Below are 27,817 nucleotides of genomic sequence, written 5' to 3' on the forward strand. Positions count from 1 at the left end.
TTGTCTACTTCTCTCCATATCTGCCTCTGTATCTCTGTAGCCTAACCTTGCTGAGCTTTTTGCCAGCGAGGCAGACTAATCTAATTGGCAGTGGGGATCACTGTAATTCAGCGACGACAGCCCTGCTGACTTTCTCAGCTCCATGCACTTTTTCCACCTTTCTCATAATAATAATGAGAAAACATACGCGAGAAATCCCTCAAGGTTGCTGTGGTGAGAGTGTTTTTTTCATTTGGTCTTGTTACACAGATCACATTCGCCCAGGCAATTTGCTTGCTTGTCTGAGACTGAGAACGGAGGCTTATCTGTGCTAACGCCACATCGAGGCTGTGCCTCGTATCCAAATCGGCCCCTGTTAGCATTCAAATGAAGAGCCCCCAACCAGCCCCCCCTTTCCACCTAGCTCCTTTGCCCCTTACTGTTGCCCCCACCCGTATTGCCTGTCAACACACAGCTTTGCTCGGAGGAAGAGAAAGCCCGGGAGGGAGAGAAGAAGCCCAGGCTATTATTTAATGAGTTCAAGAAGCGAGAGGGTGCCATTTACTGTCAAGAAACAAGCCGGGGCCCCTCTCTGCAACTGAGGCGAATCGCTGGGCTTTTCTCTTCCTCATTTTCCTCCTCTTCCTTTAACTGTGAGTGCTGCCTCCACCTCAACAACCAACATTTTCCAAAAAAATGTAAGCACTCAGAGAAGGTGCTTCTTCTTGCCTGAACACATGTCTTTCTTACATTACCCACAGCAGGTCCATTAGCAGTATAACTTCATTGGTTATTTCTTTAAGTAATGTATAACAAAAGCTCATCTTACTATAAAAGTACAAATTGTGACACATATTTCTGTGACTTCTTATGGACTTTCACCAACTCTGGGAGACACAACAATGACTTTACTTCAGGGCTCATTTGTCTGTTTTTTCATACGACTGGATTGAAATTAAAGGCTAGGAGTCAGAATCCTTATCCAGGCCACACTGGGTGCCATTAAGCCAGCATTAATGGTTAAAATGACTTATGATGTGAATTATTTTCAATCAGTGCTCCTTATATAGAGCTGTAATTTAGTACCCCATTTTAATGTTATGAATGAGATCTCTTTGTCATCAGTTTAAAAGTTCATGCTGCAGTTCAGAACAAGGACTAAATGGGGGTTGAAAAAGCATGTGTTAAGCATTTGAATCAAACACACCAAACCTCAAAAAGAGGGCGTGTCATGAAGATGGGGAGAGTGAGGAAAGGAATATCCTTTGATCAAGAACACTCCTGTCTCCTTACACACCCATAAAATATCTCGGCACACCATCCAATTTCTTATTAACAAGGCAGCACTATTCCATCCCGAAGAAATGTACTGCATTTTCAATAAAAGATAACTGGAGACTTCATTGGCATTTATTAAAAGGTGAAATAAAAAACAAAATACGGAGCAAAAAACTTGATATTCAATATATACATTCCTCCTTTGAATGAAATTTATTCACGTGACAAAAGGGAATATATCTTTTATTCTAAATGTAGGCTTAGGAAATGAGAGGGCTGCCAGTGCTCAACTTCTCTTTCAGATGGACAGGATGTCGTTCCATGACCACCACAAATTGAGTGTGACACTGCAGTGACTGTAATCTTAGGGAGACCTTTTTTGTTACCAACCATAAGACCACATGAGTTCAGAACACAATCAGAATGAAAAAAACTGCAACTCCTGCTGTTATTTGAATGCGACAAGTGACACCATGTTTAATTACAATGGAAAAACAAAGTCCTGAACATCGCTCTCTCTTTTCCGCACTCTCTCACTTGTCTCATTTGTTGAACGGTAAATATTCGGAGGGTTGCTTGTTCTCTGTGGCATTCATGAGCATAGCGATAGCGTATGTGTTGCGAATGCAAAGCTGAAAAATCAATTCATCCTGTGCTGCAAAATGAAACTCGACTTGTGCCATCACAGCCAAGGCAGTGCATCCTTTCCCAGGGGTGTCAAGTAGTTCTTCAAATCCAAAATAACTGTGCTGAGCTTCCAAAAGTGAGCCAGCAGCCACTTAAATAAGGTGGCCTGTCTTCTGTGATGCTCTCTAGTGTACAAAAGCAGTGTGTTCAGCTGGCTAACAGGCATAATCTCCAATGTATGAACAACTCTGGTCTTGACTAAACTTGTTTTTTTCATGTCCTATCACAACCCACAGCTCTGAAAGACCCCTGCACTGAGGTGACCTGCAGCTACGGCAGCACCTGCATCCAGTCGTCAGATGGCTTGTCTGCTAAATGCATGTGTCCCCTCGGATGCGAGGGGAAATACGAGCAGACTGTGTGCGGCAGCGATGGAAAGGACTACCGCAATGAATGTGAACTCCATCAGCACGCCTGCAAGACCCAGAAGAACATACGGGTGCAATACCAAGGGCACTGCGGTGAGATACAGTATCTTCATATGTCATTGATCATTTCATCGGTCCATGTAGTTTCAAGCACTTGCCAAGGATGTCACCTCAAAAGCATGTTTGATGAGCTGCTTGATTTTCCAATGATATAAAAGGAAAAAAGAGCGGAAAACAGAAAGACCTCCTGTGTGTTCTGGGCTCTACTTCCCTCCTTTTGTTTTTCTCCCCGCTCCACTTACTACCTCCAGCTTTTGTTGTTTTTCCTTCACACACCCAACTTACTGCCGGCATACCTTTGTTATTTCCCATTTTTCATTCTGGTTCCTTTGCTTCTCACAGGCATTCCCGCAGTGCAAATTGTTGTTGTTTTCTCTAAGTAGGTCTTCAGAGCTCTTGTTCTCATCAGGCCCAGCTTTTTAGCTCATCCTAGTTATCATCAGGCAATGATTGTTTACTCCCATGGTGCTCAACTTTGAGCTTTTCCTTTTTTACACATATATATTGTTGGCAAGCCAGATGGAATGAAAAAACGGAAGACACGATCTCTGTCAGCAGCGGAAACCTACGACAGACAAATAAGGTTTACGGCCAAGAAGAGATGGATGTGCAGGTCAACCGGCAAAAGGATGGTCGTATAATTCCAGCCTTGAGTCGGCCAAAGTGACCTGATTTGCCCCGTGGTCCGAGGAAGGGCTTATGCTCGTAGGACCAGTTGGCTTTCTAAATCTTCCCACAGCCATTCATATAAAGCCTTGGCAATTTAAAGAATAGCTGGTAGCTGTAGCCTGTTGATTTATCCGCACTGCTAGTTTTTGCACAAACTGGCCGTTCCCTTTGTAAATACCCCTCTTGCTATGCTAGACGAAAGCATGGTTCTTGGAAGCTGTTCTTCCCAGTTAATGGAAGGTAATGGTCTTTCTCTCAGATAATGACTGGCTGGCAGGTGAGTCACCTCATTATGCAGAAGCACCGCATGTATTACGCAAAATCCATGTGTGCTTGGTTGCTATTCTTTATTAGCCTCGATAGTAAACAGTCTGAGAGCTGGCAAGAACCTCCTTATTCACTCCTTCTCCTGCCCATCCACAGCCTCCACATCGTCACTCTTTGTATTCCTGCCAGAGGTCTTTCCCACTAGTGCATATCATGGGTCAAAATAGTCAGACACACAGCTAACTATTATGCCAACAGAAATTTTGTCAACACAGAAAATAAATATTAAAGAGGATTGAGGTTGTGGACTTAGTAATGGATTCACATCTGCTATGGCCGTCATTGTGAAGAAAAGAAAAAATAATCTCCATTTCACAGCATTCTGGGGATTTTAAGGTTTTGTTGTTTCTAGTATGTCTGAGCGTTCTAGATGGTTCAGTCTTGAGATGTAAGCAGTTTCATGTTAAAAAGCTGTTTCTTCAATGCATTTCAATGGATATATATCGTCAGAAAGAGCCTATCACAAGCTAGGGCTAATGCTACCTGACTATGCTGCTGCTCAGTTTTGTTTGTTTTTTGTAATTTAGGACTCAGTGTTTGTTAATTTTAAAGGTATATTTCCAGGAATGGATTTATTTCAGAAGTCATCTTCTTAAATTTAAACTTACTTTCTCGATCCCCCAAGGGGAAATTTGTTTACACACACGTCCTTATACAGAGAGTTGTTAGACATGCTTACAGTGGTATGAAAAAGTTTGGACACCCCTGATAGTTTTCCAGATTTTCCTTCATAAATCACTAGTGGTTTGGGTCAACAACTTCAGTTAAGTATATTATATAGTAGATGAACACAGTAATGTTTGAGAAGTAAAATGGAGTTTATTGGATTTACCAAAAGTGTGCAATAATTATTTTTTAAAAAGTAGGCACGTACATAAATTTGGGCACCCCAACACAAATATTAGGTCAGTATTTAGTAAAGCCTGTTTTTGCAGAAATAACAGCCTCTAAATGCTTTCTACAGCTTCCAATGAGGGTCTGGATTTTGGTCGGTTATTTTTGACTATTGGTCTTCACAACACTTGTCCAGTTTGGTCAGTTTGATGGTTCCCAGCATGATCAGCTCGCTTTAAATCGCACCAAAATTTTTTGACAATATTCAAGTTAGATGGCTGTTCCAGAACATTGTACTTGTTCCTCCAAATGAATGCCTTGGTAGAATTTGAACAGTGTTTAGGGTCGCTGTCTTGTTGAGGTATCCAGCCCCGATGTAACTTCAACTTTGTCTTTGATTCTTAAACATTGTTTACAAGAATCAGCTGATATGGACTGGAATCCATGCAACCTTCAACAAGATTGCCATTACCTGCACCGGACATACAATCCCACAGCATGATGGAACCACCACCAAATTTTACTGTGGGCATGAGTACTGCCCCTTGTTGTTTTCAAATAACTCAATTTTAGTTCAATCAGTCCAGAGCATCTCATTCTAAAATGACGCTGGCTTGTCCAAATGTGCTTTAGCATACCTAAAGCGACTCTGTGACATGTACGCAGACAAAGCTTCTTCCGCATTGCTCTTCCATAGAGCATCCCTTTATGCAATGTGTGCTGAATAGTTGAACGATGCCCAGTGACACCATCTGCAGCAAGATGATGTTAAAGGTGTTTGGAGCTGATCTGTGGGATGACTTTGACTGTTCTCACCATCCGTCGCCTACGCTTATCCGACATTTTTCTTAGCTTGCCACTCCAGACCCTAACTAGGACTATGCCTGTTTTCTTCCATTTCCTCACTACGTTCCTTACAGTGGAAACTGACTGCTGAAATCTTTGAGATAGCTTTTTGACACCTCCCACTGTCAGCTCACACTATGAGTATGGTTGGCGGAAGTGGGAATCGAACCGCCGATATCTGATCATAAGGAGTCCGCTCTACTCATGAGCCACTGCCGCCCCCATCTCCTGAGACTAAATGGAACTGGTAATTGAAACCACTGAAAATTGAATAAACAAGGTTCCTATTAGAAGTCTCTCCAACATCCTCAGCAGAAATAAGATACCCTAGAAGACGCTAAAGCTAGCTCACCTCGGTTTTCTGATAATGAAAGCATCAGATTTCTGATGACCAAAAACCGTAAATAATTTTTCAGATTTAGTTATTTTCAGTTAATTAAACAAACAAGATCCAAAGACTAACGATGACGTGGCTTGTGAGAGATATGTTGGAATGGCTGTTGATATTTTGTTTTCCATCCCTCTGACAGCTGGTGAATATGCCAATCCCTCCAGAACCCTTTGTTCTCACATTCTTCTTTCTACTTTTTTTGTGATGATGGTGATTCATCCTCAGTATGTTTGGAATGACCGCCGGGTTGGGCTATGACAACATGGTGCCACATAAATTCTTTTTCCTCCTGCATGCTCATTCAAGGAGTAATGCTCCCGTCCCACACATCCACAAAGCAACGCCTTCATGATCAGGCTGATATGGCCAATATGTTCCAGACACCCCTCCCCCCTAAAGGAAGGGGGATCCCATTAATTTCCTTGTCTTCCCTTTGGATACAAGGTTATACTGAGCTGGTGGGTCACGTGTAATACCTGTGGAGATGCGATGATGGAGAATTGTGTCTCTTCTTCCCTTCTGCACTTTCTTGGTTTTTCCCCATTCTTTGGCCATTTCTGAATTAGACAACTATTACAAAACAAAAAAATAACTTCACGCATTTGCTCCTTGCTGAGATGATAACCTGGCCCGAAATAAAATGTCCATTCTATTGTTATTTACTTACCAGAGCTCCAACAGGAACTTTGGAAGGTATGCCAGTTTTGACAAAAGTAAGGCAACACGGTCGTTCCACTGTGGTTGTTTTCTTTTGCCAAGGTATTGTTGTTTGTGTTGTTTGATGACGGAAAGATGTATAGAGATGTTTTCGATTGAAGTTTCCTTTGCAATTCCCCATTGTCTAATTAACACAAAATGATTCTTTAAAAAAGCTTCTTTTTTTTTACTATGTACACCAATGGAACTATGCTCCACACTGTGCTGTACTGCTGTTCATATTAATGAATGTCTCCACAGACCCATGTAAAGACAATGAGAACAGTCTGAACATGATGTGCCGGGTGGAGGCCCTCACTCGCCAGCCCCTCCTCTTTGCCCTGCCGGAGTCGTGCCCTCCAGCTAATGAGCCTCTGTGCGCTAGTGACGGCCAGACCTACTCCAATGAGTGTGTCATGACATCAACAGGCATGCAGAAAGGGATCAAGCTCAAGAAAATCCATGCAGGACAATGCAGAGGACTGGGTAAGGAACTCTCTGTCCGTAACAAAGCAGTTGCTTCAACTTTGGGCCTCCTACCGAAGTTCAGTGGCTTAGTTTCCTTATGACCCAGCCGCTCAGTCTGGACTGTAACACTGCAGACAGCCTCACTGCCTGCGAGATGCTGGCCCTGTAGCAAAGTTCATGGAGTGCAAGTCCTACAAAATCCAACTGATGAGACTTTTCATCCACAGTTTCATTCTCAAGAAGAAGACACAGACAGCACAAGACCAACATATTCAAAGTTCCCTTATTCCCTGAAAATCCATTTGTCACTCCAACAATAGACTACAACATTTAAGACAGGTTACACTCCAAACGGAAAAATCACTCCAGTTTCATTAAAGAGAACCCTCCTCTGAGGTTGGAATGGGTTTACAGGGTCACACAATCATTAAACACAGGCATGGGGTTGTAATGTGTTCATGTATTTCAGATGATTTCCACTTGTAATTTGAAAAGTTTTAGTTGAACCGATGTTAATATCTGGGTCTGTATTCCACTGGGTGGCAGAGATAAATGACTGTGAGGTAACGGGGTCTGGACTGTATCCATGCCAGCAGGAGCTTCCTCCAGGCTGATAAGAGCCTCCAGGACTGTTATCTGTGCTATTAGAACAGGGGGTTTAAGCCTTAGTCAACAAAGAGCTGTCAGCTTTTACAGTACGTCTGATAGCCATTGGACAAAATCCAATTTTCTTGCTGTGTTGACAGCGGGAGCCACAGCTGTGTTGGTTTACAGCAGGGTTCTACGGAGACCTTCACCCATTTAGTGAGACCTCTGACAAAAATGGATTACTGCAGGAGTCCCTTTGGTGTAGTCAACAATGAAGGCTGATTCACACTTCTTTAACGTACCCTGGTTCTGTTGTTTGCTCTGCTTGACAGGCTGATGGAGGAGTGTGAGTGCTTAAAATGGCACAAATCCCAAACTAGCATTGTGAGTTTGTGTTTGTGTGTCAGACATGTGCGTGTGTGCGAGAGAATGTTTTTTTTCCTTTTTTCCACTGTGCCTTTTTCAAAGAAAAGAATCATTTAATTTGAAACAGAGATCCATGAAATCATATCCCTAAGCCAATTACAAATTGGTATCTAATGAAAATGCCCATTTCAACTTGTAACCATGACATAGCACATCCTTGTAGCCCTCTCAGTCAGATACAGGGAGAATATAATTAAATGTGGCATGACAGGCTCTTAAAGAAAAGAGAAGAAGAAATTGAATTGCTGTATAAATTTGATCCACTGATCAGGAATGAAATGAATTCGAAGCCTAGCAAGCATCTCCGGAACTGGCCTGTTTCAAATTGGATTTTTTCACTTCAATGGCAAATTTGCCATTTCACATTACCACTGTTTTTTTTTTCTTTCCCCTTAATTTCTGTAATAGATTTCTGCTTAGTGAGTCAAAATGTAATGATTATAATAGTTAAAGTATGAAATTCTTGAGTTTGACTCCTTCAAGTTATTGGGGAACTTTCTTTCATCAAAGTTGATGACAGTACAGCAAACCTGAAGGTGTATAAACGACACTGTCATTATAATTAAGTAGATTAAGAAGATTATTAAGATCAAGTCACTTCGTCTTTTACTGTTTCTAGTATTAGTAGTTGTAATCTCACAGGAAGAGCTGTGGGGAGTGATAGAAATCACTACTACTACTGTCCTATTATTTTGAATCTGTACACCGTCAGCATTCAGAGCTTCGATGACCCGGATCGTCTTTAGATTTACCTAACCTGATCTTACATTTGTTTTTGTGCTCATTTAAATCTATTCAAGTCCAGGTTTTATTTTATTCTATTGTTTTGATACAACCGACATATTTTAATTTCTGAAATCTCCGTTAACGTGTTTTCATGTAGTTGTGGAAACACTTTGACCTGTGCTGCTGAAAGAAACACTTTCACAGGTACTTCCAGTGACATCAGTCCACCCCAGCAACTAATTACTGTTTGGATGAAAACTAGTTTATTTTCCTGTAGCTGGACCAGCAGTGTCACACAGCAGGAAGAACAATCAGTTCAACCCTTCACTGGCTTGACATGTTGTTCTTTTACGCCTGCTGAGTTTGTCTGTTGTCCTTTCCTCTGTGGTGATGAGTGTGTTGTGGGAACAGCTGTGAAGTCTGTTATCAGTGTCTAAACGGTGACGTGAGAAATTAAAGGAAAGACCTGAAGACTTTTACAAAACTTCTGCTGATTACTTTAACTCTGAATAAACAATGCCTGACAACAGCCCACTTGAATTTCTTTTCCACTCATGGTTTCAGATAACTGTCAGGAGTGTCTCTTCAACGCCGTGTGTCTGGTGGAGCAGCTGAGTGCCCGCTGCTCTTGTGATCCCATTGAGTGTGAAGGCACCTACAAGCCTGTATGCAGCAAGGACGGCCACACCTACATCAACGACTGCGTTCGACGCAAGGCGGAGTGTCTGACTAAGACGTACATCCCCATCAAGCACCAAGGGCCCTGTGGTGAGTGGAGCTGCAGGATGGGGGACGGGGGGCTCTTTCTTTGCTGATCTGAATGACTTTTCAATGTGTTCCTCTTGCTGTTTGTGTATAAACACATGACCAAAATGTGTCTGAAATGGTTTGGTGATGCTCTCTGGGTGGGGTGGGGTCAGGGCTACGGGTTGGGAACACTCAACCCGACGAGCGTGTGCCTCCCTTACAAATACGGTGCCTTCACTCCTCAATTTGGTCAACTCCCATCCATCTTCTCATCCTGTCATGCTTCACCCCTCCATCTCAGAAACACCACGTTCATGTTTCATTCATCCGCTCCCTGTCTTATACTCGTTCACCAGCCTTCCACTTCAGTGGTCTGTGTCGTTCCTATTCCTCCGCTGTCTTTTGTCTGTCTTGTGTGTTGCTTTTTTCTTGTATAAAAAGAAGCTATTCTTTTTGTTTCAGTGCCTCAGTCTGTCTGTCTGTCTTTGTCCGTGTGGCCGTCTTCCTGGCTGTCTGACTGCAGGTGGAAAGTGGGGTCACAACCTCATCAGGTGGATTCTGATGGCGAAGCGTTCCCTCTTGCTCCAAAAGGACCCAACAGGAGGGGTCTTGTACTTCTGTCTTTTTCCTCTCACTCCTGTCTGTGTCTCTTCCTGTGCTTCTCTGTTTGCACTTATGTAAAGTTGTGATCCTCGAGGTTGGAGGAGGCTTCCCCTCTCCCCGCTCTCCTTGTTTTATTCCCTGTCTAACTCCTGTTCCAACCTGCCTTACGGCTGCTCTTCTCTTATTTCTCTCTTTCTGCATGAAGTAGTGCATGCCAGCTCCCAAACTCACCTCGAAAGACAATCTTTTCTTCCATCACAGGATTGAAAATTTGAAATTGCTTGATGAATGCTGAAAACTTGTTTGAACATGTCTGAGCACTAGACCTGTTGTTTTGCTGAACTGGGGTTGGATCTTGGAGTTCCTTCTATTCAGTCCTTTTTGCCTTCTGCCAGCTGCAAGTAAAGAAAGTTGAAACAGAATTAACTTTGGCATTCAGTTGAGATCGTAGGTATACGTGAGTTCTGAAGGCGACTAGAGTAGTATTGTGCACACTTTTGTCAGTAGGGCCTCATTGGAAGCTGAGTGTAAATGATTAAATGAAAATGCTGTGCAATTTGCCACCTGTTCACCTGGAGCAATAACCATTTACACAAACACTCACATGGCAAGGAAGCCAGCATGAGGGGTATTTGGGGAATCAGTGTCTTGCCCGAGGGCTCGTAGACATCTTGACTGAAGGGGCCGGGGTTCAAACCACAGACCTTCCCATGACTGGACAACTGCTCTACCCTCTGAGATCAGCCATGACTGTGAGCATTTACTGCTTCCAGGTTACTAGGGAGGCCGTCTGTACGAATTTCTATGAGCTTAAACAGTTTTTAGATGCCATCTGGTTAAAAACACAAATGCAATTCGAGTACATGGAGTTCCACATCCATGATATTAAGGGGTGTGGTTTAGCTAAATCTCTTCAAAAACTAATGGATAAAATTTGATGTTTCACACATGATGATAGGGGTCCCAGAGGTGTGCATCTCATAATTGGTTTCCTCACTTCTTATTGTTATTCCCTTCATTATTTTTGACAGTTTGCTGACAGTCACCTGCAGTAGAGGTTACTGTCTACCCAGTAACCTCAGTAGAGATTTCCTGTTGTGAGGGCATCTGTGTCCTTGGACACAAAATTTCTGGTCAGTGGTGATATGAATGCCCCTTATTACAGGAGTCTCCTGAATTTGAAGTGTTTCTGTCATTTAGCATTGTATCCTGATTACCCGACAGGCCCAGAGTAAACTGCTTAAGCTGTTTGCTGTCAGATTAGCTCAATAAAAGAATCCACACAGCCCAATCTTCCTCCCCAATTTGTTGGTTATTTTACTTTTATCTCTCTCCATCCTCCGTTCCCCTGTGAAACCCAGCCATCAGCCACTGGTAATATGTTTCTTTAATGCATTTTTATTGGAATTTGCATATTTTTTAAAACAGAGGACAATAAAGGTTCTACTGCCCCAACGTGGGTTTAATTAAACATCAAAAGAGGCAGCGTAGGTCCCCATAGAGACTGTTGGTCAGACAGATGATATACAGGCAAGGAAAATAGGCTTCTTTTTTTCTTTCTGTCTTTCTGTCTTTCTTTTACTGATATCTTCTTAGATTTACTTTTCCTGCCAGAATGTTATAATAAAGATTAGACAAAAGCCTCTGCGTCTGACTCTCTAGAGTTACATGGTGTGGGTGCGTGTGTGTGTGTGTGTGCATGTGTGTGTGTTTGTGTGTGTGTGTGTGTGTGTGTGTGTGTGTGTGTGTGTGTGTGTGTGTGTGTGTGTGTGTGTGTGTGTGTGTGTGTGTGTGTGTGTGTGTGTCTGGCTTTGATCGATCGATATCCCACGCTAATCACCCAGCAGGAACACAGACTCATACACACTGGAGACACTTCCATTGTGTTCTCCTCTTGTGTGACAGTGACGGGCAGTGTTAGAAGTTGATGGCATAAAGAACTCAATGTCAGCGTGCCACGCACAATAGACCTGAGGCTTCAGATGAGGCTCCAGACATCTGCAAAGGAAGAGTTTGATATATTAAGCAACATCATTACGTGATAAATAATGACCCCTTTCCTCGTTTCGTTGGACGAGTGGTGCACGGAGTGATCAATTGCCCTACCAGCTGTCAAACTGAAGAAATTTTTCTGTTCTGACATCATCGTAAATCTCTTTTCATGTGGGCGACGGCGCCTAATGTCACCTCTTCCCTGCCTGCGCTTGCCTCCACAAAGAATTGTTATGCAAAGAACCCACATGTCTATAATGTTGTGACTGCTGTCCTCCCTAGAAAACAATTTGATTTATATCTGAAGCACTTTATTTTAGAGATGCAGACACCATGTGGCTTTTAGCTGATTAACTCGCATCCAGGCGTGCTCACAAATCTTTAAGATGTATGAGATCACATGAGCCCCTGAAAGATTTGCTGGTAGGGAATGAGCGCTGAATGTTGGGATGGAGGCTGAATATGTCCACAGCAGTGGATGTGAGGATGAATAGAAGAGTCCTGAGACAATAGAGAATATGTTTGTCATTACGAGGCAAGCAGATGAGATGACACAGCTGCTTAGTGTTAAGATTAGCATCAGTTGTTTCTATTCTATTTTTAACTGTAGACTTCTTTCCATCATATTAATGTTATGATGATTGTGTTTGGATTGCAGTCATCTTCAGAATCTGATTAAAAAGCAAGAAATAGCTGCTATGCTTAATTGACAAGTGCTTATATTTATAGTTCATATGGATAGTGTAGATTAAACTGTGGTAGGTTTAAATATTTTTAGACAGAATCAACAATATGTCGGGCCACACTAAACATTGTTCATGCAATGTAGGCTTCTGTGGCGGAAATGAGACATGTAGAATTTTTTTACCAAAAAAATAATAATAAATTTTTATCTGTCTTTAAAATAATGACTAAGATAAGACAATGGTGTGATAACGTGTTGTTCATTGTTGTGGCTGTTTTTGTCCGTAAAAGACAATATTTAAATATTTAAAAATATTTATTGGCTTAAAATCAGTAAAAATATATATCTGATGAGAATATTTGACACAGAATAAGACATAATTCAGAAATTAACTTCCACAGATAATGGCAGTATAACAGCACACTGATGTTGTTGAAGCTTTTTATTTTCCTTCCTTGCTTTCCAGAGTCTGTTGTGTAGTACAATGAATTGGTCAATTTCAATGAAAATGTATCACAAAGATGAAGGTCATCCAGAAAGGAACCACGCAGGAACTATTTTTCAGGATGACTGTAAAAAGTCACCTTACATCAGCCCAGCATCAAAGCCAGGTTTGATCTGTAAAAACAAAATGAAACAATTTCATAGAAGCTCATTAACAGACTTTGGATGCATGAAATCGTTAAGCTGCAGGAAAGAGAGAAAGTGGGCCACATGGCTGCAGTGGTTTCATCAGTAATGATCAGCTTCACTTAGTGGGCTCATCATACCCATCTGTAACTCAGCCTAATGTGTTTTTCTGAGCTGCTGGATGTACTGCCTGCAGCTTTATGAAAAGATCCTATGGTAGCAGGTGTAGTGTTGAAAATAAATTCTCTGTTCAATCCATGTTTAAATTGTACAATGAAAAGGAGTCATTTTCAAGGTTTCACATTCACCAAAGATCAGCTTTCAGAATAATATCAAAACAAACCTTTTGAAAAGAGAATCTAATGATTAAATATCAGAGAGCCAGGCTGTGTGTTAAAGTAATTACTTTTATAATAAAAATGTTTAATTAAACTTAGTATTGCTTCACTGTCTTTGTTCGCCTTATATTACTTCTTCCTCCCTGCTCAAAGGCTTTTTCGGCAGCCGTTCTCGGTCGAGCTGCTCAGCACACATTCAGCAGCGCTATGAATCAATAACGGCTGATGTGAGGTGAAGAACCACAGCTCCCCAGAGCCTGTTGATACACTCACCTCATGTTTGGTATTAGTGAAATAAAATGCAGCGAGTTTCTTCATCAGTTATGTGTGATCGTAAGAGAGGAGTCCAGAGCAGAGTGTGGTGGTGAGAGACTGAAGAGGAGGATGGATCTGTAAAACTCGTCTGAGAGGAATGCACTGGAGAGCAAAGCAGAAGAGAAAAAAATGAAAGATGCAGTTCTTGTGGACAAGAATTCTTTATTCGCTGCTCTTTTGTCATTTCTTGAGTACACGACTGAGGGTGCCTGAGTGATTTCAAGCACAAAAAAAACTCATGCAAGGGGCAAGGGAGTTGCTTGAGATGTGTTGCCTGTCGCCTCCGGAGGTTAACACAAAGTCACTCAGCGGCAGACACACTGTCATTGACAGAGAGCTCTGCAGAGAGGGAAGGAAAATCAGTCACCTTAGGTGTCAGAACTCCGAGCTGAATATTTTATCATTTGCATGTTATTTTGATTACCGTTTCTTCCAGCTGCAGTGATTAGACTCACAAACAGTTGTGGAGTTGGAGTCTGAGATCCTCTGTGCTGTTTTTCCTAATCAAGTTAATTAGAGGAAGTGCCTTAGGAGCCAGATTGACGGCAGCGAGGGACCGGCGGTCCACTTACTGCACCCCGCAAGCTGTCATCACGCAGAAATTACAGAGAAATGTGGGTCACGAGGGTGTCAAAGGTGACCCGAGGCAATGTGTAAGACGCTGGGCTATGATGAGCCATTCCGTTTTTCTTATTCTATATTCTTCATTGAACGCCCTGTTTCCTCTGAGCCCTTCTTCATGGTATAGCTCCCCTCTTGATTGAAAAAGCAATAAATGTTGAGCTTTGTCGTTTCATTTTCACTTTTCTTTCGTACAAGTCAGTCTGGCAAATCATAAATACGATTTTAAAACTTTCCCTGTTGCACTCTCTTCAAAGATGAATGGCTTGATTCTATTTGACAAATCATGTTTACTCCCTACGTCAGTTCAGATTGATATATGTCAAGAGATCGAGGATCCAGACCTCTTTGTTCTTTCCCTGCCAATGTTTTGTCTACATTTTGAAGAGCGGCACACACTTAGTTGTTAATGCACAAAGACACTTCAATTCACCTTCTACCTGTGATAAGCATTCAGCAGCAAACAGACACAGCCCGCGGGTATGCCTTTTGCTATATGCTAATATAGCCTTCTTTCTGCACCTCCATCTCCCTCGACTAATATAATACATAAATGTTTTTAATGCCAGGGAGCCAAAGGGGAGTTGTATAAAAGCCCTGCAGGTGAAGGAACACAGAAGGCGGGGCTTGCTTTGCATTTGCTGCACTTCATTGGATCCCTGTTTTGTTGATTCATTCTGCCAGTTGGCTACGGCAAGCAACACCTGGATTACACTGATTCACCGCCCTGCATAATACAGGAAAAGATTTGGATTTGCACATGGACCCAAGGGAAAAAGTCCGATTAACATATGCATGAGCTGAGGAGAGATGGGAGGAAGTTCCCTCCAAAATAATCTCCCACTATTCTACCAGCGTGTTCCTGGGGTTACCAGAGTCCTGCTGGAACTTGCTGTGCTGTCGTAGAGATTTATCAAGAAGTTATTAAGCTTTAGAAGTTACACTGCCTGTCCTCGTTACTATAGCTGACAGATAACACTACTAAGTGGGCAGTAATTATCCTGCAGGCAAAAACGTAAGCCGACATCAGCACATCAGGGCACATGTTCTCAGTTTTGGCCAGCGGTCTCTCCGCTGGAGCGAGCCAACATAACGTGGCCTAACCTGAAGTAATCCCTTACAAGCCCTGAAGGAGGGCCGTGCCATTAAAATACCACACTAATTAAAATAGAAGCTACGTGGCAGCTGGAAGGAGAGGATACTGTCTGAGGTGACACCCATAAAAGCGACGACCCCTCCACCTCCACATGGTGCAGAAACAGAGCCGGGCGCGAGGAAGAATCAGTTCTTGCTTCTTTGTGCATCTTCTGACTTTCCCCCCATAGCTTAAACACTCACTGCATCTGCTCTGCCACTAGAACAAAGCCATGGCCACTGTGCTCATGCGTTTGTCATTACAGATGTTCCCATTCAACTGTCAATCTAATTTTTAAGTATAAATAGCTTTTTTTTTCAAAGCCAAGACTTTTGTTTATTGTGGAACGGTCTGGCAGAAACAGTGACACATGCATGAGAAATATATTTAAGTGTCTGAGAGAACACCAGAAAGAAAGAGGCAGCTGAAACGGGCCTGCGAACAATATCCCAGAAGCCTCAGTAGTGACAGGTTGCCATTTCAAAGCCTGCATCCAAGACACAAAAAGACAGCTTCAGTTTTTAACTGTGTCATAAGATTTTTTTACAAGGAGAGTTTTCTTTTCTCTTTTTTTCTGAATCCTCTCAAGTTAATAAATCAGGCAGAAACTTTTTTCCCCCAGAGGTAAAGGATGATAAAAAAATTAGTTTTGGAGAGAAATTGTTTCATCTTTTTTATGTGTGAAACAATGAGAATGTGAGACTTAGGCGTTATCAGAGACTGCAGTGGTCTTTCAAGCGTTTGTCCTTGAGAAGCGGGCTGTGAACTTTTATGGTGGCCAAGGTTGTGCAGTTAAGCCTAAATCAGAAGCTTTCTACTGTCACACAGACTCACATGCTGGTTACGCGTGGCAGTCGTTGAAAAGCGATCATGGGGAGTCATTGTTTTTGAAGACGTACCAAATTAAGCAGCATTGAAGAGCTTACATATTCATGCAGCACCTTCAAACAGCTTGGCTTCAAAATACAGAAATTAATAGCTGTGTCCCACCTTCTACATTAAATCCTTTTCTGCCCAAATTGGGAAAACCTTTGTTTTTGCAGGAGAACCGCAAATTTTTGTTCAGTTACAGCCAGCATTTGGAAGGAGAAGCATTTGTTTTAGTGTCTATACCTCTGTCAAGAAGGTCCACAGGATTGGTCTGAATATGTTAAGGTGAAATCCTCCTTTCTCACACACCCCTTCCTGCCGCCTTCAGAGTGAATGAAGCTAATTGCCCCATCTGTCTTATCAGTTGATAATTTACTCCATTAGGGCAACGAGTAAAGGCACGACAAAGCACTTATGAGATGATACAATAAATGAATTATGAGGCTTCGAGCACAGCTAAGTTTCCCCCCTGGGATGCCGTCTAATCCTGTAATGGTCACAATAATGATAAAGCCATGGGCGGTGTCATTACAAGATGAGCCCCACCACCACCACCAATACCATACACACACACACACACACACACACACAAACAGACACACACACGCGCACACACACTTCTCTGACAGAAAATGTAAGAAGTTCTGTTTGTCTTTGCACCTTTTTCAGATGTAACCTGCACCTCTCTCTAATTTAATTGCTCAGTCTGCTTTTGCCATTAATCTGCAGACACACCACATTTAGCCTAGTGATCTGTCACTCGTGCATGAAGCCTTCAAATGAAAATCAGTACAGTGAGGCTATTGCGTGCTCTTGGGAGTACACCCCATGCAAACTCAAGGCCCCTCTTAAAACCATCGAGCCCTCAGCACAGGCACCAAGCCACACGATGTGTTTATTGACACATAAAGCTGTAAAGAATTGATATCAAAGGGTTGTTCATGTTGTCCTTCAGCTTTCCTCTCTCCGCTCCTGATGAGGTCAGGTTGTATCACCAGAAGCTCACCGGACTGGTGAAAATCATAGGTGCAAAATCCAGACCTTGTTTTAATGAAGTTGTGCTGGAGCTGGTGCGTGACCGGTACAGACTGAAGCAGACACTTCTGTGATGTTCACATTTTATATCTTCCTCTGCCCAGGAGCTTGACTTTTTTTTTTTTTAAATTATTGAGCAGAGGGCTCTTTCTTCTCTTTATTTCTAAATATTCTCTCACAAGTACTCCCCTCTTGCTTTTTCTTGCTCCTCCATGTCAGTTCAACCAGCTTTGGCTGAAGCGGTTGTTCTCACTGAGATGCAAATCGAAGCCTTTGAAGGGGTACATTGGGAATGTCAATTAATCCAGGCATTTACTCGCTGAAAAAAAACAGGCTATGCAACCATTGTTTGTAGGCTGTTTCATGTCTTTTGTGCTGCAGGGCCGTGTTTTTATCTGCTGTCCTCATGCCACCGGATTCGGCAGATCAGGATATATCAGTGTAGGCACAAAGGAGAGGAAATGACATAGGAAGCTGAGGAAGCAGAGGTGTCACAGGAATACACAGGGCTCTATTGCGTATTCCATCATATCTCTTTTCATCCTGAAACCTCTTCTAACATTAAACCTGCAGTTCCCACCTTGCTATGCTCTAACGTACCTCCCAGTCCCTATGCTCTTTCCAGCACCAGACCTCTCTCCAACCTCTACTTTATATTCTTCTGGCTTCCCATCCAATCCTTGCAGTATCTCCCCTCTAACTTTTCTCTCCATTTCTTTGGTGATCGATCTTTAGATCTCAGCATACCAAGTCCCTGTTTGGATAAACTGTGTGATCACGGGGCGGAGTGTGTCGTCAAGAATGACGAGCCGGTGTGTGAATGCCCTGAGGCCTGCCCACAATCGTCCGACCCAGTGTGCGGATCTGATGGCCACAGTTACGGCAGTCCTTGTGAGATGCGGGCAATGGGCTGTGCCCTGCAGAGAACCATTCACATCCAGCACAAAGGACCCTGTGGTGAGTACCGCACAGAAAACATCACATATCTGCAAAGCAAACAAGGTACGATATTTCATGTCAAGATTGAGTAACACATTTATACATTATGTAGTCACAATGTGACCCTGAATTACTATATTGTTGTCCTGTGGAATATATTTCAGCTCCAGATAGATACTTTATCCCAAAACTCTAACTCTGATCTTAATATCATTAATATTACTTCATTTATCAGAGGTGAAACCTACAGTCTGCAAATGTTAACAATTAACACTTGGAGCTACAATCACATGGTCTGGGTTACTCATTTCAAGTCAAACAAAGTCAAAACATTACTTAATGCAAGCTCAGGCTCCTTCATGGTTTTTCTAATCCCTTGTTCTTCATTTCTCCTCCGCTGTTCTTCTTCATTCCTCCTACACCAACACCAATTTGCCTCTCGTGACCTTTAAGTGACGATGTGCTTTAATCCTCATGAAAGGGAATGCAGTGCATACTTGTCCATAATTGGCTACATGTCTCTCTTGGCTTTGTCTGACGGTGTCAAAGTATCGACTAGTCATTAGTACACCAGCAACAGCAGAGCTGAGGGTGGTAAATATATCTTCAGATCCGGTACGCAGGCAGACAGCCACAAGGACAGATTTTTACAGCTTGGTAAACCCACTTAGTGAACACTATTGGTGGCGTAATGCCATCTTTGAAGGCTAATTTTCCCATGAACTCTAATTGGTGATTGAGGACTCCTCCTTGTCTTTATCAAGCTATTCAGTTCTCATTCACAGTGGGCAAAAGTTTAGTGGTTATTAGCCCCATGGCCTGATCCCCTTCAGTTCACTCACTTTCATAAATAGATTTTTTTGAAGAGTGTAACAGTGAAAATGACTTAGCCTCTGCGGTGTTTGATTTGTTGATGAGCAGAGCAGTCAACTGAATGATCAATGTGAATAAATGAATCTCATTTGTTACCTGAATGGAATTGTTCTCTACTGTTTAGTCCTAAACATTCAAACTATTCATGCATTGACTTTTTTTCCTACTCACTCTGGTAATTGTTAAGTAAAATGAGTTGCCTTTTGGGGTCCTTTTCTGTACTCAGTAGATGTGCGCCACATCTCTCATCTTTTCCTCCCGGTTTTCTCTGAATTTAAATCCAGCACTTCAGGATGTGTGCCAACAGGAAATGGAGTGAGAACAGTGTTTGGTCGGTGGGCAGACGGGCTGACTCAATTTTGTGTGCCTCACCACAGGTAGACAGACGCAAGTATTTGGGCCTGCGGTCCCTCCACGGTAATGAATAGTCTTTATTTTAAAAAGCGAGAGGCAGAGCGAGCTGGCAGAGCAGAGGGCCCTATGTGTAATCCAACACTATGGATGGTTCTTGGCTCCCAGAGGAATAGGCATGCGTCAGCGCAAAGGTGCCGTAAAAACGCTGAGGCACTGGTTTGCCAGGCTCGAGCCAGCCAAGGAGTGATGGAGATGATAATGCAGGTTATTTCTAGGCTGTTTGCACAGCTTTACTGGGCTTTATTCAGCATGGTAACAACTGACTGATTTAAGCTATTATCTCACCTAATTATCGCGGGCTGTGCAAACCACTAATACACTATGAATGTTTATGGGGCAGAAGAAGATAGCGAGGAGAAAAAGAACATGAGCTGCTTTGAGAAGGTGAGAAATGAAGGCATGAGAAATGTAAAACAGGAGAATAAAATAAAAAAATGACATTGCAAAGGACCAAAAGAAGTTATGAGGACTCATATGTTTGTTTTTGTCTGCAATTACAATCTACACAATTGTGTCATCAACATACAAACCGTACCACATTTTCCACTTTTCATTCCGCAACTTCATTTCAGACTTTTGTTGTTTTATGCCTGATTTATTGTCTTTTTTTTAAAAACAAAAAATACCAACAACAACCAAAAATTCGTAACAAAAATAATTAAATTAAATTAAATACAAAACATAAAATATTGGACCAATATGGTACGGAAGTCATAGATTTTATTTGCATGTTTGATTTGGCAAAAGTTTTACGTCGGATGCCCTTCCTGACACAACACTATTTACCTGGGCTTCGGACCGGCACAATAAGACACTGGCTTGTGCCTTCTTGCGGCTAATTTTTTAAAATTAATTCTTTCATCATTCAATACACAGTTCCACCTCCGGTTATATATGTCCATCTTCAGTTGCACTCGTGCAGTCATCTGTTCCTCATGCAGTTTTAGTCTCTAGCTCCACTGAGTTATTGTTGTTGGTTTCACATTCTTCCAATTCATAGTTATCATCATCTTAGCAATTAATGAAAGAATCTGCAACATGTAACGCTGATCCGCGTTACACACCTCCCCAGGGGTAATGCCCAGCAATAACAACTAAGGATCTGGACTAACAGTCACCTCCTAAATGTTCTCCATTTCTTTTTTAACATTTCTCCAGAAACCTCGGGCTACTGGGCAATCCCAAAACACATGTGTGTGATCCCCTTTCATGCCATAATTCTTCCAGCAAAAAGCTAATGAGGAGTTTGTGTTGTATAAAGATATATTAAGAGGAGTATTGAAGTACCTCATTTTCAGTTTCCAATAAAATTCTTTCTATAACTGATTATTTATCCCTTTATGACTGCTGAAACATAAATCATTCCTTATTGTCAATTATGGTATTTAATTCTAATTCCCATTTTCCTTTAATGCTCCAAGTATTTTGGGAGGTATCAACCATGAGTCTTTACACATATTATAGTGCCTTATTTGAAACTATTTATTTAAGTCATTTAATGGAAGTGTAAATTGTTCCTGTAACTGGGAAAAACTTTTAATTGCTGTTCCATCAAACTGATTAATAGTGACAATTCCCTTACATTATTCTTTTCAAATAATGTCTTTTCTTTTTTTCCCCTGCCTCTGTGTTGTTATTTCCATCCAATTGTACCATAGCATGTAAGATCTCAGATTTGTGATTTACAGTCTCAATAGCAGGAGCGTAAGATAAGCAGGAGAGAAAAGGTGGGTTTGTGTGTGTGTGTGGGGGGGGGGGGTTGTGCATGTTTGCTTAACTTAGTGTGGTAGCATGTACGGCTTACTGCAGATCTCAAACCAGGCCATAATTTCTCTTTCCTCCCTCCTGGCTAGAAAAATAGTGGTTATCTATATAACTCAGGCAACCTGATAGGAATGTGAGTGACATTTGTTATTTTTCCTCTACCTGCATTTGAGCGGCGTCCGACCTTGTAAGGTAGGCTGGGGGAAGACTGCTTGGTTAACAGACTCCACAGCTGGATATCAGTAGCCTCAGAGAAAGAGTCATCCAGAGGGCTTTACCCAAGCAGATGAATGCCAGCCACTGGACTCATTTGAGAAAAGGAAATACATTTTGTCCTCCCCCAGGTGTTTGAAATGGTGTGTAAGATGAGTAAGAAATATAGATCATTCCAGCAGGATGATGGTCAGAGAGTAGGAAAAGACGAAAGCTGTAATAAGTGTAGTCAAGACAATGAGAGGAGGTGATCAAGATGTGAAGGAGCAGAGAAAGTAGTCGGCAGAGTTAATGGTGTAGTGGTTGGGCAACAATGACAAGGGAGTCGTTATCATCAGGGCAGGTTCACAAGCCTTTAAAACACAAACCAACCCACTTCTGTCTGCTTAATCTGCTGGTAATTCTATTTCCAAAACTCGTCAATATCAACAAAACACTGAAAAGCTGAGGCGTTTTTCACAGTCGTGTCCAAAATAACAAACATTTTCTGTATCAGTCTAAAAATCATCTTTTTCACATCCAGGGCATTTAAGGGGTAGCAGTAGGCCGAGACGTGACACAACAGGAAGTACAAAAACAGCACTGTAACTAATCCTAACCCACTTACACCAAGGAGTCATGGGTAGTGGGTAATGAAAGTTGGTCATGTGACACCAAAATATTGCATTTTTCTAATTAAAGATGAATAATTTCAAGACCCCAGTCTGGTTTATATCATCCTGACCTTGTACTTATTTTATACAGCCTCAACAGGCTGGGATCTTGCTGGGATTGTAATGAATGTGGCACTAATATGAGCCCAATTCCACTAATCTGGGAGCCACGTTCCAAATTAAAATCCATATACCACTATGCTTATCCCCTTAAGCCAAAAACATATCCACGTTTACCGCAGATTTAGAGTCGCCAACAGCCTGAATGAAGTGGATACCTACAGTATGTTCTCTTGTCAAATATTTTTGCACGTTTTAGTTCACGCTTGAGGCTATTTTTTGGGGGACACTTAGGTTTTATTAAGCCTGGCATGAGAAGGCTGTAAAATATCTTGCTTTGATCTTGAACACACTGTTACGCTGTGTTTTCTGAGACTGCAGAGGTTCTTACATTGTGGACGTGAAACCTATTTGAATGAGATGAATGTTCCCTGGTGCTAATGTCAAACATGAGTACGTGTCATGAGTCACAGAACACAGACTTTTCACCCTAAAATTAGAACTTTCCAAGTTGTCTCTCTTCAGAAACATAAATGAATAGTTTCTTCCTCTAAATTCAAAATTAGTAGTGCCAACCTTCTTGGAAACATGACATTACCAGTAATGGCAGCAAGTCTCCCTCTTCCCCTGACTTTGAAGCTCCCCTTTTTATCTGTATGCTTGTGATGCATGTTGTCTGGAGGATCAGGCAGTGTGGAGGGCCAGGTGCGAGGGGCAGGAGCTGATAAATAACCGAGGCTCCTATCAGGACACAGGGCCCGATAAAGGACAACACTCATCGCTGCCACTTCCTGATTTATAACCCCGCAAGGAGCTGCGACCACGCCGACCCCCGCCTCACTTATACTTACTGTATATTTAATATCTGTTCACTTCTTTTCACCACAGCTATTACAAATCCTCTTTGTCTAACATTCCACAGTAAAAAACGGAAAAAGATTAACAACAGTTAGTTGTTTGAAACACATTCATATTTAACATGAGTTGTAAATTACTATTTTAAACTACAGCGCGCCCTCATTCTTTGCTGTTAATGCGTTCCAGGAACCACACGTGATCAACGAATTCCGCGATTGAGCGACGAACTATGTATCTTATTATTTACTGTAATTTAAACGTTTATGAACCCTCCCCATGCTGATATTAAACCACCTTCTATCTGTATTACCTTTTCCCACACTCTTATCGACTGTTTCAAGCACTTTTGTGTCTCGCCAAAGTCCAAGACTCACAGAACCGAGTGCACTTCCAGATTCCGTCAGCCAATAGAATGCGGGTACGGTATCACGTGACTGCCTACCAAAAATACGTGATGACTTGAAGTCACGAGTGTTAATGCGTGATTATGCAAGGTCGCACTGTACTACGATAATATACGTGGAAGCATTTCACACCACATCCCAACACCAAGGGCATTAATATGCAACATTAAGATTGCAGGGATGTTCTCCCTCACAGCCAAGAAGAGCATTAGTGAGGTCCGCCACTGATGCCGAGGCCTGGCTCTCGCTCGGCGTTCCAATTAATCCTTTAAGTGTTTGATGGCTCTGTGTGGGCCCACACAGCTCTCCCACACCAACAGCAACCTTCTTCTTCAACCGGCCTTTCTGCATCGAGGCATAATCATATTAAATGGGAAACTGTTGCCACAGCATTGGAAACACATCATTGTATTAATGCTAGAATGCGTGTTATAGCATAAAGCTTTACCTGTAATGGGCCCAGCCACGGCCCACAACGCCGTAGTAACGGTACAGCTTGGTTTAAATTGAAAATATGTCCTTTATTCTCCACACATCACTTCAAATTTGTATTCCATTAGTAAACTGTTGATATCTTTTTCAAACAATATTGTGTTGGTAACATGTGATGGGTTACGACATTTAGGGTGGTGTCAAGGCTAGCATCTATACAGAAGAGGAAGCCAGCACCAGATAGGAAGATTAGGCGAATGAAAGGCTCTAATAGAGTAATAAACAGATTAATAACGTGGAAGGTTCCAGCTTCATCTCCCTCAATTAGTGCTAAATCAGTGGCGGTTACTTGCTTGCCTCTAACTGAATGTGATAGCGAGCGGTGCTAATGCAATCCTCCAGGTGTAATTGGTGTCAGGGGAAGAGGTACGTCTACTGCCAGCCCCGTCCTCGTCTGCCTTCTTGTTCATGTCCTGCGTCCCATATGACATCGGTTTGCATCATGAACAAGCACAAAGCTGCTGCGATTTTTTTCAGAAGCTTTTCAGTAGCTCTCTAAGATTTTTTGGATACCTCTAGGCTGTCCCATGGGATGAAGATATGGGTATTTCCCAGGAAGATACAGTAGTTGATTATAGGCAGATATGAAAGATCTTATAAAGTGATAAATAAAGGAAACAGCAAGTGCTGCTCAGAAGCTTCCTACATGAATGTAAAGAGGAGCAATGGCTTCAGGATTTGCCACATAGATTGTCAGGCTTTTACCAGATGTAGGAATTGGGGGCCTTCATGTTCGCTGATTTATTGTAGTGTTAAACAGCAGCCAGGCTCTCGAGTGGCATTTCCTCAGGACTAACTCCAGCTCTGACCAACCTGCCCATTCTGATCCTTTCTGAAGCTCTTTGTGTTTAGTTATTTCATTTCAGGTCCAGGAATAGTGGTTTAGGGCAATTTTAAATTTGTTCACTGATGGAGTTCACTGTGCTCCCGGGAACTTTCAGCCCTTTAGCTTTTTCTATGTTCCCCAGCAGATCTGTGGCTCAATAGATTCCTATCTGTGGAGAGTGTTTTGAATTTCATGGCTTGGCTTTGTAGCTATTACATGGCTGTGAACCATAGAGCCTTCAGATAGACATGTTTGAGCCTTTCAGAAGCAGTTTAATGCAGTCAATTGAATGTGCTTTAAATGGATTAAAGTTTACATCCTTTCTACACCCAGTATGGGAACTTTGCATCTCTGACCCTCTTCAGTCTGTGCTGCTGCATTCCATTCCTAATAACCGCACCAGCTTTCAACAACACAGATGCCAAGATTCACATTAAAAAAACTTAAATTTGAATTTTTGCATAATTATTGTAATTGGAATGACTATTATTAAATTTGTATTCGTCATTTTGGTATTTTATTGTGATATGGCTTTTGTTTACGTTGCAATTTTCAACACAAATTAGCATGTTAATCCCATATTTATGGCAGGATAGCATTATGTTCATATGAGTTCACCATAGAAAACATACTTGACTTGTTGCGATATGCACATTCTGTGTGATGTACAGTAAAATGTTAATTTATGCAGGATATGTACTCAGGTGGAAACTCATTCTTCTGCAGGTATTTGAGTCACGTTTGAGTATTTACAGACTAATGATAAAAAATGGACTTTATTGATTTTAAGTCCACCACACATCAAAATATTAAACAACCTGCGATCAGACTCATTTAGAAAATAGAGTGTCATAAACAGACACAATATGCACTTAGCCTTTATCTGCTTCTTTATGTCTAACTAGATGAGGCCTGTGCCAACTGCTCCTTTGGGGCAATCTGTGACGCCCAGAGCGGACAGTGTGTTTGTGCGTCTGAGTGTGTGGACTCTCACCAGCCTGTGTGTGGCAGTGATGGCAGTACCTACAACAGCGAGTGTGAGCTCCACGTGCGAGCCTGCAAAGAACAGATGGACCTCCAAGTGGTCACACAAGGAGAGTGCAGTAAGTGATACATACATTTATGCAGCATGTGCTCGATATGTAGGTGTGTCAGAAAAATTATTGCTGAATCGTGAAAATCAACTGAAGAATACAGTTTATAAATGCTTTTTAACTCACAGTTTAGTGCAGCTTTAAAAATACAAGTGGTACAAAAAGGAAACTTGTATAGCTTCAGGCTAAACGGTTTTATATCATTCCCAAAATATATTTGCAGGAAATTCAAATGGGGTCTGACTTAAGTAGGATGCACCTGTCAGTTTTAGAACAGACAGAACTGTACACAGTAATCTTTGGTTACTTGCGGTTAATGCATTCCAGACCACCCACGAAAAACAAAAATCCTCAATACAGCAACCAAATATTTATTTTATTATTTTTGTATAATTTAAACATGTATGAACCCTCCCCAAATTGATACTAAACCATCTTACATCCTTATTATGTTTTGCCACAGTATTATGGAATGTTTAAAACACTTCCCCAAAGCGAAAATAAAGTTGAGTCTCAGAACGCAGTGCACACTCTGGATGCTGTCAGCCAATAGCATGTGCATACGGTATCACGTGACTACAGCTCATGGGAGACACTTGCTCCTTGCCACTTGCTCTCTCCCTAGTCCTCGATGAGATGAAAGTTACATCTCATTAAGGAAAATATATTTCCATATATACAGTATATATATATATATAATTTTTTATTTTTTATTTTTTTTAAATCCACAATGTAGTGAAGCTACGCATCTTGAAGTGTAAATAAGCAAGGGATTACTGTATATCAAAAGGATTGAAATACAGTATATTTGTAGGAAATTCAAATAGGGACTAACTTCAGTAGAGTGTATCTGTCAGTTTTACGACAGACTGAACTGTATACCTGTATTTCAAGAGGGAGTGCCCCGCTTGGCAATGAGGGAAGAATTTATTTATTTATGTTATTTTCCAAGTATGTATTTTTAAGAATAGTTGAATCTAAGCCTTCAAAAGGTTTCTTTTCTTTGGCATTGACCTTTCTTTGGCTCTGACTTGTCCCTCTGCTCTGTGTTAATTCAGAAACATGTGGCGGCGCTGTTTGTGCCTGGGGCTCCCGGTGTGTCCAGAATAAGTGTGAGTGCCCACAGTGCTCAGACGAGGCCTTCTCTGCAGTGTGTGGAAGCGATGGCACTACCTACAACAATGAGTGTGAACTCCGCCTGTCCTCCTGCATGCAAAAGAGGACAATTGACTTGGTGAAGCCCGGCAGCTGTGATGAAGGTAGGAAATGGGCTTTAAAATGGTGAAATTATCTGTCTCAGCTGATCTGTGGCATACCTTTCATTCACATTGATGGTGGTGGTTGATTTGCCACCGGCAGCAGCAGGTTAACACAGCAAAATATGAAGTGAAAAGTCCATCATCAAAGTCTGGGTCAAGAGCTCAAGTGCCTTCTGGGTGATGAAGTTCAGTGCAATATGAAAAGGCAGTATTTTTATCATGTTTTATTTATCAGTTCATCTGTTTCTTCAGCTACCATTAATTTTCAAATCACTACTCTTTTTTGGGGGGATTTCCTCAACTGCAGGTGGATGCCAGCGAATGTTTGAAATCACTGCTTTTAATTTTTCATAATGTTGTTAACCAAGGAGGTTATATCGTTCTGATGTCACAAAACTACTGGATGGATGCTTTTGACACAAAGGTTGGAATAAAGGCCAGGAAGGAACATGTTCGTTTTTGAATTTCAGCACTTCCTCACTACCCCAAAAACTAACAATTTGCTTTGTGAGACATTTTGAGGAGAGGCAGGATGTGAGCCAGGCAAGCTAAACAGAGATGCAGCTTTTTTTTTTTTTTTTTTAAAGTTTTTGCTCTTTTAAGTTCCATTTTAGTTTAGTTATTATTAATAATTGACAACAAATCAATTATTGT

The 27,817-nt window shown here is 41.7% G+C and overlaps 1 protein-coding gene across 2 annotated transcripts in view; it reads left to right on the forward strand.

The window, feature by feature from the left end:
* agrn (agrin) overlaps window positions 1-27,817 on the forward strand; it is a 266,995-nt gene that overhangs the window by 183,458 nt on the left and 55,720 nt on the right. For both annotated transcript variants that reach the window (XM_068330831.1, XM_068330841.1), the window contains 6 exons: window positions 2,181-2,405; window positions 6,397-6,621; window positions 8,908-9,111; window positions 18,050-18,271; window positions 25,716-25,913; window positions 26,963-27,163. In XM_068330831.1, the coding sequence (XP_068186932.1) occupies window positions 2,181-2,405; window positions 6,397-6,621; window positions 8,908-9,111; window positions 18,050-18,271; window positions 25,716-25,913; window positions 26,963-27,163 (1,275 nt within the window). The remainder of the gene's footprint in view (window positions 1-2,180; window positions 2,406-6,396; window positions 6,622-8,907; window positions 9,112-18,049; window positions 18,272-25,715; window positions 25,914-26,962; window positions 27,164-27,817) is intronic.

This window comes from Antennarius striatus, chromosome 2 (assembly GCF_040054535.1).
Source record: "Antennarius striatus isolate MH-2024 chromosome 2, ASM4005453v1, whole genome shotgun sequence".
NCBI lineage: Eukaryota > Metazoa > Chordata > Actinopteri > Lophiiformes > Antennariidae > Antennarius > Antennarius striatus.